Source organism: Pseudonaja textilis, chromosome 14, assembly GCF_049901715.1.
Source record: "Pseudonaja textilis isolate UNSWEBS1 chromosome 14, rPseTex1.2, whole genome shotgun sequence".
Taxonomy (NCBI): Eukaryota; Metazoa; Chordata; class Lepidosauria; order Squamata; family Elapidae; genus Pseudonaja; species Pseudonaja textilis.
The window spans coordinates 12,731,752-12,745,587 of NC_142003.1; the positions used below are offsets into that span (position 1 = coordinate 12,731,752).

Genomic DNA, 13,836 nt, shown 5'->3' on the forward strand with positions numbered 1-13,836 from the left:
ATTAAAAAGCGCCCAATCCAGATTAAGAAATAAAAAGAGCTTGCAAATATTGATGCAATCTGTAATAAACGGGTCACGTATGTACTGCACCAATAGGAAAATTACTTCGTTAGCTAGCAAGGGACAGGGCTTATATCAAAAGATTAAAGGGGCATTCCCCACCTGCCATTTACAATCGGAGTATGATAAAATTCAGCCAATCTTCCCATCATCTAACAAACAGCGCTGGGATTTTTCTCAATGTTTCTGAACACAGCCTGCGTGAAAAGGCCCCCAGCCCAGGTCTGGGCAGCAAGTAAAGAAGAAACCACAGAGAAAAAAAAGGCTAAAACCTGCCTTTCCTGATCTGCGATCCTCCTGATCATTGGCTGTGCCGCTATAACAACACAGGAAGGAAATCTGACATCCTGGAATGTTCTTCAGTGTGAAGAAGAAGAATTTTAATGGCAGAGTAAAATCGGAGGGAAGGCTGCACTGCTATTGTTGGTGGGGAGGAAGGAGGACTAGCAAAGGATGACAGGCAAAAGCCCAGAACACAAAATTAGGATTGCTGAAGTCCGACTGTTGAGGAGGCCTTTGTTCTTCAGTTAAAGGAAGCCAAAACCTTGACTGAACACTGAAATGGGCTGAGGTATTCCACATGTGCTCCAATAGTCCACTCTTTCTTCTCCGAAATGATGCGCTATGCTCCTATCTAGACTAGCTGCTGCTAGGAATCCAGTTAATCTGCCTTTATCATCTCGTCCACGGACTTTGCCAATCTCAAGGGACAGAAACTGAGCCCTGCAACTCCCCAGAGAGGGCTGGCTGACAGCTGTAGCTGACTTGCTTTGGAGCGGGGGGGCTTCCTTTGGCCGCCCCCACTGGGGGACAGCATTGCTCCATCAAAGCCCAGGCTCGAAGACATGCCTGAGAGGAGCCAAGAGGGTTCTTACCGGTCACGATGTGGGACGCCGTTGCCGGAGGACCCAGCAGAGAGCCGTTTGCAGACAGATGAGGAGCAGGAGGGTGAGGCGGAGGGGGCACCGTGGGACGGTTGCGAGGTCTGGGCACTGGCCGGGGCCTTGGTAGTGTGCCAGACGGAGGAGGCGACTGAGCCGGTGGAATGTCCTGGGCCGAAGGCTGGGCGGCTGGGCAGGTGGTGCTGTGCTTTTCCAGGGGGGGCGTGTCAGGCGGGGTGGGGGTATGCGGAGGGGTGGGCGACAGCGGCTCTGACCCACCCTCTGGGCCAGGCGGGGAGGGTCCAAAGCCACCAGCCTTGGTCTGCGGAGGTGGTGTTACGGACTGCGTGGGGGGCTGCGGGGGCGGGTGGCTGGGAGCCTGTATTGGGGAGAGGCTACTCGAGTATCGCCGGGGGGCAGAAATCTGGGGCAGGGCAGCAGAAGGCTGAGTGCTTCCTTGGTTTGACTGCTGGCTGGGAGGAGAAGGGCTCCTTGTGGGGGGCTTGGGGGCTGGAGTGGGACTTGGGGTCCCTGGCTGTCCCGGAGGGGGGTTTGCTGGCTTTGGAGGGGCTGGTGCAGGCTTTTTGACGGCTGAAAGAGAGAGCAAAAGGAAAAGACATGGCTGAGATTATAGTCGAGCATGACACCTCCGATTACTTCATAGGTTGTCGTAAATGCTGGCACCCAGGCTGAAAAACAGCTCTGGCCCCGGTCTGAGAAACACCAAAGCTTCGTGGGGATCCTGAAACTGGTTGGAGGTTGTATTAACACGTAAGACCCAGCCTGGCAGCCTCTTTTGGGGAGAGGGATGCTTCGTGTCCTCTCCTAGGAAAATGCCTGCAGGCCTTCCATTTTCTAAGAGGAGGGGTCTTTAAACTTAATTACTTTTAAGACTTGTGAACTTCAACTCACAGTTTCCCAGCCAGCATGGCTACCTGAGGAATTTTGGAAGTTGAAGTCCGCAAGACTAAAAGCTGCAAAGTTTGGACACCCAAACTGTTCTCAGAGCAGAATGCGGTAGCAGAGAGCCGCAAAACAGAGCTTCTCCCCTGTTGTCCTCTGTGGCTCCAGGTGGAACCATCCCTGCCTGCCCAGCCTGTCTAGGCCTCCCTAGCCAAAATTAGTCTGAATGGGTACATAATCTAAGGCACCCATTCCATCAGTTCCAGGGAGGGGAATTGGGTTATTTTGTTGTATTTTTGTGCATGTTGTTTTTCACTTTGCATCAGAGTGCTGTGTATGACACATGGGTGCTTACATACCTTTGCCAAATGAACACATAAATCTTTTTGCGTACTCTTCTGCTGAGGCAGGGCGTTCTCGCTTCCCTTATCAGCTATGCTCCTCCTACCATGTATCTTATCTCCCCAAAGAGTTCATCACACAACTTCGGACTCCAAAGCAGGCAAATTTAACTATCTGATTTGGGAGCAAGTTCTGCATTCTCCTGGTGGTGTGAATAGCCAAAGTAGCCAATGCCATGCAAACATGCTCTCTGGCCCTCCTGCAAGGTGACCAAAACTGGGCGGGGCGGGCAAAAAAGGCCAGTGTTGAAATAACTTCCTCCCCAGTCTCCCTACTGACCCAAAGTGGGCAAACTCTGATTGAAAAGTTGTTCCTCAGGAAAGACCGGGCAGCTTTAGTCTTGGCTCCCCCCTCCCCCGCCCCCAAGCCCACCAGGGTGCCAATGCAGCTCGTGAAGGACAAACCTCGCCGGAGGGCGTGTGGGCTGGGCCCGGCGGTGCTCTGGGGCTGCCCAACCGAGTACTGGCTGGCACTACTGAGAGGCTGAGCAAGTCCACCGTTTCTGGGGGGTGGAGGTGTGGTTGAGTCCTTTGGCTTGGAAGAGCTGCAAGGAGAGAGAGAGAGAGAGAGAGAGAGAGCTGCATCAAAGGCTACTGCGGGATGCCAGACGCTGCTTCTCCCCAAGGCTCCTCATGAAATGTGGGCCCTTTTTTGCATTAAACAGGTGCAAAGTGCAGGCAGACCCCATTTTGGCACCTAGCCCACTGCTGGCCTGCTTGACCCACCAGTCTGGGCTCCACAGAATCCCCACAGCTTAGGAAAAAAACTCTGAAGTCCTTAAAGCAGCAGAGCACCGAGGTTAGCCGTACCAGCTGCGGCCACCCCAGAGTTATTTAGGAGAGGGACCTTAAAAGATGCGAGAGCGACGTCCCTCTAGTTCCTCTGAGATGTGCCATGAAGGTTCTGTGCCAGAGACTGCAATTCCCCAGAAACCCAAACAAGCGTCTCTTCAGCTACTCACCAGTCCCTGAACCTCACTCCTTGCACTGATATTAACAACCAACATTTCCTGCTTTGCCCATTCCTACACCCTGGTCTTCGCTCAACCTATTTTGGGGAGCTTGTTCAGAATAGCGAGGCTTCTCTGAGCAGCTGCTTCCATACCTTCTCCCCAAAGTTATGCTCATAGGTTGCCCAGCAAGGGGGCTGTTGGGCCCAGAGACAAACTGGTGGAGAAGCGGATCTCTCTTTCCCCAGTGGAGAAAACCAGCTTCCTCAGAAGGTGCATGCACCGCCGGCCAACCTCCCCACCTATCCCCGTGGAAGGAAGAACTGAAGCCCAGTAACACTCTGGCACACTGACTGGGAGGGTGCACAGCCTACGAAGACGAGACAAACAGGTTCTAGCTAGTGGGTTAGAAGAGCAAGCTGCCACCACTCCAGGTCAGGCAAGGAGGGAAGTTCCCTACCTTTGCTGGGTTCAGCTGGGCTCTGCCGTGCAGCTGTGCATTCCCCCTGACTTGGGCGGGCTCTGGCCTGACCTCTGGGCAACACCTTGGGAGGGAAGCAGGAGGGCGACTCTGCCTGCTTTAAGGCAGGAGGATCACGATGGTTCTGCTCCCGTGGGGCAACCAAGCAGGCCAGCCTTGCCAAGCATCTCCTTTACGCTTTGGGGACTGGCGACAGGGAGAGAAGAGCAGGACCGTGGCCCACGCTGAGCCTGCCTCTCTGAGCCCCCTCCCCCCCACCTCTTACCTGCTGTCCTCCGTGCCTTGGCTGTGAGAATGCTCTGCTGAGCCAGGCAGGCAGGCAGAGGAAGCACCCGCCAGGCCGGGCTCAGCCCCAGGGGCCTGTGGGTACTGCTCCACCGTGACGGCCAGGGCCAGCGGGCCAGCCTCCGTGGGCGGAAGCGGTGGCTGGAAAGCTGGGGCTGTGTGCTTTCTATTCACAGTGCCAACTCTCCGGGGGTTTGCCTGGAAGTCCATAACCTTGACACCAAAGCTACAGAGGAGAGAGAGAGTAAACACGCCATGCAGACGGGCTACACATAAACACAAAAAAGAGTCAGTGTACGTAACTACTTGGGGAGATGGAAGGCGAGTCCCTGCTGCTCGCCATGCAGAGAAGCAGCAAGGAACACACAAACGGTGCCAGCCAGAGTTTGAAAAATGCAACACATTCTGGCTCAGCTAGGAGGACTGTGACAGGCATTGAGGACCAGCAAGATCGATCATTCAGCGTCCATTTTGGGGTGTGGGTGTGTGTCAGAGATGGAGAGTGAGAGTGATACAGAGACATAATATAACATATTGTATCTTCGGGACGACTATTATGTGCCCACTTTATCCCCGTTAAGAAGCCCCAGGAATTCTGCAGTGGTTTGAAAAGGAAATTTCCCTTCCCTGGAAATCTTGGAGAGTTCATTGGCTGCCAGGCAGCGCCACCTACAGGGCGTTTTTGGTATCATCCCCCCGTGGTCCAAATGCCTGGGACACTCCAGCCGAGAACATCCCCGGTTAAGTCACAGACATGCATCGGCACTTCTTTAAATATTAATGGCAGGGCTGTGTGTATTCAGTGGCGATCACAGCAACCACAATGGCAGCCACAACAACAGCAGAAAGCCGTCCAAGAGTCACTCAGTAGTGAAATGGGCAGCAGATACGTTTAATAAATAATCAATCCAGCTTCCTCGGCACCAAGAAACGGTTGGGCTTCTTGTCCTCAGTCACAAGGGAGGCATAAACTGCACCTCAGACTTTGGTGCCTGTAGAATCTGTTTGCCTTTCCCAGATTTACTGGCAGCAAAATGATCTAAAATAGGTCAGGGTAAACAATCCGGCATTAATACCTGCGGCTTAATTATTCATTTTCTTGCTTTAGATGTTGGAAACTGTAAAAGTCCAGAATATACACAACCCTTGTTAATGTGCAGAAACAAAAACATAAAAACTAGGTTACTGATGAATCCAACGTAGATCTTGTAGAACAAATGTTTGTCTAGCTCAGGGACCTCAAACTCAAATTGGCATCGAAGATTTTGCATACTTGATTTTTTTAAAAAATCTTTCATGAAGAAAGAGGGTCACATATGCCACTAAACATAATTACACACACGCGCGTGCGCACACACACACACACACACACACACACACACCCCTACAGCCATTTCTCTGCATTTCATTTTGGCTAATTGGCAGGCAGACAGCTGTGGGGCTGTCCAGTGGCTGCTCAGGTTGGGGGGTGGGGCTCACTTATGCAGTGGTGGGTTTGTGCGTGGAGTATGGCCAGGAGGCAAGGAAAAAGGCAACTGAAACCCCAGGCAGCATTTCAAAGAACTAGTCACAGCTCACTTCCCGCCCCAGGAACCTCCCAGGAGAGGTCTTGCCAACTGTGTTCTAGGGTACCTCTTTTTGTTCTGGATACCTGTGCAGGTAGTGGCAGAGGCAGGGCCTTGATGGGGGTGCAGGAGATTCGGCATCCGTGATGTGCCAGCCAGCAGCTGCAGGCCTTGCCTCTAACTCAGTGCTTCTTAACCATGGCAACTTAAGGATCCCCGGACTTCAACCGGGTGTGGCCTCTGGGCTGGGAGTTTGAGATCCCTGGTCTAGCTGCTAGTAAGGCAAGGAAAAGCCAAGTGGCTCCCATTGGAAGTCAGGATACAACAGCGTTTAGGGAAGCCCAAAGCACACAGATAAACAACATGTGCTAACAACCACTCTTCAAACTAAAGGCGCAGCAAATTTCCAGACTGAAATTTGGTGTTCCAAAGACATGGTAGAATTTCTGGAAAGGCAGCTGGCCTGACAAACGAACTTTGGTCTAGGAGACGAGGAGCCTGCGACCCTTTATCGTGAGGGCTGCCAGCAGGGACCCCTTCTTGTGGGCCCTATGCCCGCTCCCCAGGGGAAGCTGCTCCTACTGCTTCCACAGCGTGAGATCTCCTACGGGCTTCTATCATGCATGGAACACGGCGAGGAGGAAAGAACAGCACGTACGTTACCTTTGGATCTTCCTTAGGCTGCAGTAAGGAGGGGAAAGGCACCACTCAGGGCTGGCTGGCCATGGCCCTCTCTGACAGAGGCTTCCAGAAAGCCTGTCCACACACGCAAGGCCCGCCTGCAGAACACCTTAAGGAGGCCCGTCAGATGCCTTTGGTGGCAGCTGCCCTCTTAAAGAAGCTTCCAGGTTCCCTGGAATGATGCCTTTGGGCCCGGCACCCTGAGCTGGGGTCATACGGGGACCTTGGTACTCAAGCGGATTCATTTGTGCCTCCCAGGCTTGGTGATTGAAAGGAGCATCACCAATAGTTTTTAATACTCTAAACGGGGCTCTCCAACACTGGCAACTTTAAGACTTGGGGACTTCAACTCCCAGAATTCAAGGTTGTCAGGGTTGGAGATCCCAGCTCTGAACCCCTTTGGATGGAAGTTCTCCGATTGGCTGCTTGAAGGTCATCACTTTCAGAGGCACAAGACTGTTGTGAGTGCCAACTAACTTAGAAATGAGTGCCAACTTCTGACATAATTCAAACTTCATTCACTATGCAGCATTCGGGGGTGGGGGGGGTGGGAGTGGGGCTGAAAGAGCCAACAGGACTCTTTCCTAATAACAATCTGATTTGTTTTCATTCATTAGACAAAGAAATCTTTGGTTTCTTATGTGCCAAGATTCAACCCAGGTTTGTGGATCTCTGAAAGAACTTCGAACACCTTTAACTTAAGTTAAACAGCAATAAATGGTGCTAAACCAACAATAATAGGGTGGGGGGAGGGAAGAAACGCTCCTTTTACCTTTCCTTTCTCAGGAGCTCCCCTTCCATCACAGCCATGCTGACCGGCCTTTTCCGCTCCAGGGTCCCTGAATCATAGTCACTGCCTGTAGGAAGGTGGTTGGAGTTCACGGCCGGCTGCCCCACAAATGCTCCGGACACATTGAAGTCCAGCTCTGCGAATTCAGCAATAAACATTAAAACCCAAGCGGTTCAGAGGAACACCGCCTTCAGGCCAAGAACTTAAATTTCAGAGGACAAAAATACCTTATGGCTTCTGCTTGCAAGACAAGAATTAAGATAAGCTCGTTTTTATTTCCCTTTTCAGACTAAAAGAGTCAGGCAAAGCAATACAACCCAATGGGAATGCAGCAGCACGCACAGTCCCGGAGTCACTGGTGCTGCACACATAACGATGTGCAAGCTGCATCAGTTACAGGTTTGCTTCTGGGATCCAATTCAAGATGTTCGCTGTTACCTTAAAGCCCCACATGCCATGGATCCAGGGTATCTGAGGAGCCGTCTTTCCCCAATGGGACAAGCCTGTCCCACTGGTGCCACCACAGAAGAGACCAGCTACAGATCCCAGCTGCTAAGGAGCTCCAGCAGCGAGTTCAAGGAGAGCCATTTCTGCTGTGGCCCCATCTACCACTGGAGGTGAGAACTGCCCTCTCCCTTCGGGCCTTCCGGAAAGAATTAAAACTTGTTTTGCTGGTTGACCTGGGGCCACGAGTGGGAAGGTGCTCATAGTTGGAGGTGGCTGACAGAGTAAGAAGATCTCGTCCTGCTCGTCTCTCAGTTCTGGTTCCAGTTTAGAGTTAACATCTTAATCTGTTTGGTTTTAATGTTTTAATTATATTTTCCTGCTTGTTGTAAACCTTGTAAGCCACCCAGTCACCTTACAGCCCTGGTGGCACAGTGCACAATACAGTATTGCAAGCCGACTCTGCCCACAGCCAGGGATTCGATCCTGAACGGTTTAAGGTTGATTCAGTTTGCCATCCTTCCCAGGTCAGTAAAATGAGGACCCAGATTGCTGGGGGCAAGAGGCTGACTTTGTAAACCACTCAGAGAGGGCTGTAAAGCACTGTGGGGTGGTATATAAGTACGTGTGGTGATGAGTGACATAAAAATTAATAAAACAAACACAACCTGCAAGTTAAAAAATTAGAGTGGCACCCAAAACTTGTAATAAAAGCTGTAAGTTCAATGTTTCAGTAGAATGAATGTCTCTAGAGAATTAGCCAATAGCTGAGTGTAGATATTAAGACGTTTCCAAGCTCACATGACTCAGAAACTAAAACAAGTTAAAGAGAATTTAGGTACAGTAATAGAAATGCAACAACGAAAATCTCAATGGAAGAATACTAAATTTAAATGTTATACAAGAGAAAATTGGTATTAGACATTCTATAACTTGTATATTAACCCAATCATGATACACGTAGTGGATAATTCATTTTCTAAAAATTGTTGAAAGTATAAAGATCAGGTTCGATCCTGCTTTTACAAGTGGCAATTGCTATAAAGCCCAACAATTCTGGAAAATGATTCATAGCAGAATGAAGTAAATCTTAAAAGATGAGTAAGTGATCCTTTTCAGCTGCAGCATTTTTTATACATTCCCATAAAATAGGCCAGATTAGCTTTGTACATAGTACTAATTGCTGCGAGGATATTTTATGGCTTTTTTTAGAAAAGATGTCTCATCCCTTCTAAAAATGGCTCACCAAATTGTAGGAAAAGATATAGAATAAGCTTATTTTAAAAGTAAATCTGACATTGAATTTGATTCAAATGGCAAATTATTTCGTGGTTTTTGATAATTTTTTGGTTTTTCTCTATGCAAAATATTTCTAAATTAAATACATATTTATTCTCAGCAGCATGGGCAGAATTCATTATAGTTTACAATTTCATTTTATATAATGTTCATTATGTCTCTTGATATTTATATTGTTAATAGTTTAATATCAATTTTTAGATTTTAAAAATGTAATATATTAAGTTACTTAAAATTAATTAATGATGTATTGAAAAATGGTAATTTCTATTAACTGTAAATGCCTTGTTTTTTTTTTTCACGAGGGATTCTCCCCCTATTTATCCTGCTTCCATTTTTATGTATTTTCTCTTTAAATGTTCAACAAAAATATATTTAAAAACAAAAGATGTTTCCAAGCTCAATTCTTTCCAGTCCTTTACATGGGCTTTTACAAGGATGCCAAAATATCAAAAGCAAACAGCACAGCACTCCTACCATTAGCCTACCAGCTCTCCTAGGAAGAACAACTGAGATTGCATGCTGAGAAGGAAAAGCATTTTCTTTACCTTCAGGAAAGAACCAGGTAGCGTGCTGGATGATGGGTTCAACAACGGCAACCACGTGCACTGAAGTTGCTGCTGCCATTTCTGCAAGAGAGCTGCGGGGGGGAAGACCGGTGGCTTTAAAGATGTTCTCAGCAATCAAGGAATCTGATGAGATCTAATCAATCCCGCTCAATGGGGTCAAATACAGGGGTCTAGGGGTGCCCGGTGGAATGTCTAGGTGGCTGCCAACTGTTTGGTAGGCACAATTGAGGGGTTTAAAGTCCATTCCCTCTGAGGACCTCTTTCAGGAGAAGCCCTTGTGAAGATGCTGCCTGAGGTTTCCAGAGACCAATGGGACAGAGCCTTCCCCTGTGTGGCTCTTAGGCCACAGGATATGCCCCCTCAAGTGTCCCCTTTGGCCTCCGTTCTTCCTGCATTCTGAAAATCTGTGGCGTTGCATTGCCTCGACAAGCTCAAGTTTTTAACTAATTTTAGGACTTGCAGAACTGAACAATAAAAATCTCCTTTAATCTTTTTTGCAAAAACGAAAGAAATGACACAGAAATACTCAGTACTGGCTTCTTATGCAGTGATTTAATTTGTGCTGGACCTTTTCCCTTAAAGAGGCAAAAATCTAACCCTACAAATAATCAAGATTTGCTCCTTAGCCAAGGGCCCCTGGCTGCAGTTCAAAGAAGAGCTGCTAAGGAGGACGGCCGGTGGTGACTAGCTCGATTCTGCTGATTTGGCAATTCAAGTACTGTATTAGAATTCAACACTTACCCTTCATTCTTGGCCCACAACAAATTTGGGCCCAGCACAATGGCAATGTTGCTGGGAGTCATCTTGTTAACGTCACTATACTGTGCGAGTTTTGCAAGGAATTTGATTAAATACCTGCAAGGAATAATCAGTGTTAGGCTTTATGGAGAACCAAAGGCATCGTTGGTCACAGGAAAACTGAAGCTCAAGATACCCAGCTCAGACTGTCTCCTAGATCAGGGGTGGGCAAACTACGGCCCGGGGGCCACATCCGGCCCGTTGGTCTTTTTAATACGGCCCGCCGAAGATTGGTACAGAATTAAGGTTTGATGTGAATGATTGAATGATTGCATTCATTTGATTTTGACTTGTAATGACAGGTATTTTGACACCAGGTGGCGGCCCGTCTGTCAAATTTTAAAAGTCAATGAGGCCCCCGAGCCAAAAAGTTTGCCCACCTCTGTCCTAGATGGAAATATGGTACAAAAATTCCACAAAAGCATTGTGAATTTCAATTCTTGCCTGGACAGGAGCACACAGATAAGAGTGGGAAACTCTTTGGAGCATCTGCTGGAATCCTTGTTGAAGTGTTTCTAAGTGACAGTTCCACAGGTGGAGGTTTTGAGTTCACCATCTCTGGAGATGCTTATGAAGTGGCTGGGCAGCCACCAGTGAATGAAATGGTTTTCCTTCATACTGGAGATGGTAGGACTCTCTTTATATTTGTATGATTCCTTTCTATTGCACGGGGAATTGGGCCAAACAGAGACCGTGTGGCAGCTCAGGAACAGAGCCCCTGCTCTGCCTCTGGAAGACGGGTGTTCAACCTTGACAACTTTAAGACCAGGCTGACTGGAGAATTCTGGGAGCTGAAGTCCACAGGGCTTAAAGTTTCCAAAGTTGATACCCCTCTTCTAGAACAGTATACACAGCATCAGGTACATCCAGGTCAAGGCCTTGCCTCATGTCCTAGAGCATAACTGCCATTTGGTAGAGTGACTTCTTTGATTTGCATTCTCTAGACTAGAGTTTGTACTGCAAAGTTAAAAGTGGCAAACAATGCAGAACGCTCCATTTCCAAGGGAGGTCATAATATTGCAATGAACACATTCTTTGAGTTTCTGAATCCTGGAATTCTCCATTTTAAAGCCAAGGAGGGAAGACAGATCCATTTGGAAAACCTCTGAGCGCCCGACTTACCTGAAGTTGGCCAGGTTAGGCTTTGGCAATATCTGACAAATCCTCCACAGGTCTTGTAGTTTCTTATCCTGGTCCTGGATGCTGAGGGAAAACAAAATGTTCTCCTGAGATTCACCTAAAAGGGATAGGCTTGCACTTTTGTGCAACAGAACTTTACTTGCAAAGCTGCTATCACCTGTTGCTGAAGAAATAGCTAAAACGGGAAGATCCTAATTATCTGCTTAGCAATATTAACGTTTGCAGAAAACTAATGCAAAAGCAGTCTGTTTTTATTATTATTGTTGTTGCTGTTATTGTTACTATCAACTTTATTTGCTGCTCATCTCGCCCTGTTTGCATAAGAAAAGTATGAGAAAAACAAAATACCAATTGGTCAATGTAGGCTTGAGACAGAAGTGTTAGCATTATTTATTATTTATATTTAAATTTATTTGCCACCCGTCTCTTTATGCCAAGGGTCCCCAAACTTGGCAACTTTAAAACTTGTGGACTTCAACTCCCAGAATTCTGGGAGTTGAAGTCCCCACAGCTTAAAGCTGCCAAGTTGGGAGACCTCTGCTTTATGCGGCTACTCTGTGCGGCTTACAAGAGTAAACCAGAAAAAAACAATAAGACAAAATGAAAACACAACATCGTTGCTTTGAAAAGAACACTGAAAGAAATGCAAGGAGAAAATCGAGAAAGGGATTTTCAAGCACAACTTTCCAAAGCCTTTTCAAGGCAAAACCAGAGGACCCGGGAGAAGCCAGCCTTACTTTGCAACCTGGGTCCACTCTTCATACAGGGCGTAGGTCATCAGTGGTTCCGGCAGCTCCCTCAGATAGGACTTCAGGGCCCCTGAAGCAATAATAAGCAGGGAGAGTCAAAGCAAAGCAGGCTGGACACGCCGTAGCTGGGCTACAAAGGAACCCAAACCGCTGTTGAGTTGACAACCAGCTCAGCGCAGCTACCCAGGAGGGCCACCTATCTCCTGCCCAGAGGAGTTGAGGTGAAACCCACGTCAATGATTTAAAAACCATGTTTGAAAAATATTTTTCTATCATTTGGTCCCTACACTTGATTTTTAAATGGCAGAAAACTAAGTTTTAAATAGATGGCACTTGGCTCAACCTTTTGGAGAAGAAGCAGGAACATTCTGGAGCAAACTCAGCAAGTGGGAGAGAAACAATGGGGAAAAGCAACCAAGCATCAGTCTCAGTCTCAGTCTCAGTCGCTCCAGTCTCTCTTCTGACTTCTCTCTCTCTCTCATTCTCCCCCCACCTCTCTCTTTCTCACTCAATCACCACTCTCTCTCTCTGGGTCCACTTACCAGCCACGGCATGAGGGTCTGAGTAAAACTCATCCAGGTGTGAGGAGGAGCAGTCCAGCGCTGCCTTCAACTTCTTTAGCTTGGAGGCTCCAGCAGCGATGCGGAATAAGCCCTGGGGAGGACAGGAAGCACATCCTTCCCTCAGCCAGGATCCCTCTTCACTGGGATCTACACTGCTTAACTCCCCATTTCATGGAAAAGATCTCCCTTCCAAGATGCTGACGCTACAAAGTCAGTTTGGCTGAGCTCATGCTCCACTTGGGGACATGCTGAGCTGGGGCCGCCAAGGTCCTGATGGAATGTGATGCCATTTCTTTGAGCAAATCAGACACAGGAGGATGAGCTGGGAGAGCGTTGTGTCTTTCTTGGGCCATTATGGCAGAAGACGGCTTGAAAACCCATCTCATATAAGTGACTCTTCCCTATTTCTTCTTGGAATGTTCTGTGAACAGCTTGTGCTCCAAAACCGAAGCGCGTTTCCCCCCAGAACAAATGGATGCTACCATTATGGCCACAAAGCCGACAGCTTTTCACAAATGAACCCTGAGTCAACTCAGACATCCTACATGCCCCCTTGTTGCAGTTTAGATATGCTCCTCCTAAAATCCTGATTAGCCAACAGTCCCCAAAGTTTCTAAAATCTGAGACGGAACATTAGGCTCCTTCTCACAGCACCACTGCGGTGAGAAGGCAGCCCTGGCGCTGTGGCTCTTGGGAAGCATCCATTCTTGCACCGCCTGGGGACGAGGCTGAAAGACAGCTAACACAGACGGGGGCAGGGACCAAGGTCCTAAATACCAAACCATGATGTTGAACCTGCAGCTTTCTGCTCCCATTTTTGGGAAGGCGAATGGATGAGCCCGAAGGGGAAACCAATCAGCCCAGATACGAAGCACAAGACAAAAAGGGAAGTGTGAAAGTCACACTGCGGCTGCTGCTACAAAACACAGCAAAAGAGCAATTTTGGAATAAACGGAAGTAAACCTCACTCCTCTACCCCATCCTGTACATGGACCTATATTAGCTACTCAAGCCCTCCAGGAGGCTCCATGTTCTCCTCCAGCCTTTTCTTCCTTTTGGGGGTGGGTGGGGTGGGGGGTGGAGAGGACAGGCAACTGGATGATGGAAGGATAGCGCACAACCCTTCCAGTCAGGGAGCCTGAGGTATGCAGGAGCCATCACACCCGCCTGGGCCAACAGTTTGCTACCAGAAGTGCAGGGAAGAAAGAAAACTAAAACGACTCAAATAAGTGAAAAGATTCAGGCTGCTTCCAAATGACTCGGCCAGCAGGAGCAGG

The 13,836-nt window shown here is 48.3% G+C and overlaps 1 protein-coding gene across 6 annotated transcripts in view; it reads right to left on the reverse strand.

Annotated features, from left to right (window-relative positions):
* ARHGAP17 (Rho GTPase activating protein 17) overlaps positions 1-13,836 on the reverse strand; it is a 69,783-nt gene that overhangs the window by 3,505 nt on the left and 52,442 nt on the right. For 2 of the 6 annotated variants that reach the window (XM_087912577.1, XM_087912578.1), the window contains exons 11-20: positions 12,539-12,650; positions 11,985-12,066; positions 11,230-11,310; positions 10,051-10,164; positions 9,289-9,380; positions 6,980-7,133; positions 6,190-6,207; positions 3,942-4,187; positions 2,651-2,790; positions 936-1,532 (exon numbers count right to left, since the gene is read on the reverse strand). In XM_087912577.1, coding sequence (XP_087768703.1) covers positions 936-1,532; positions 2,651-2,790; positions 3,942-4,187; positions 6,190-6,207; positions 6,980-7,133; positions 9,289-9,380; positions 10,051-10,164; positions 11,230-11,310; positions 11,985-12,066; positions 12,539-12,650 — 1,636 coding nt within the window. The remainder of the gene's footprint in view (positions 1-935; positions 1,533-2,650; positions 2,791-3,941; positions 4,188-6,189; positions 6,208-6,979; positions 7,134-9,288; positions 9,381-10,050; positions 10,165-11,229; positions 11,311-11,984; positions 12,067-12,538; positions 12,651-13,836) is intronic. The other 4 variants (XM_026704003.2, XM_026704004.2, XM_026704006.2 and 1 more) reach the window with 2 other exon arrangements.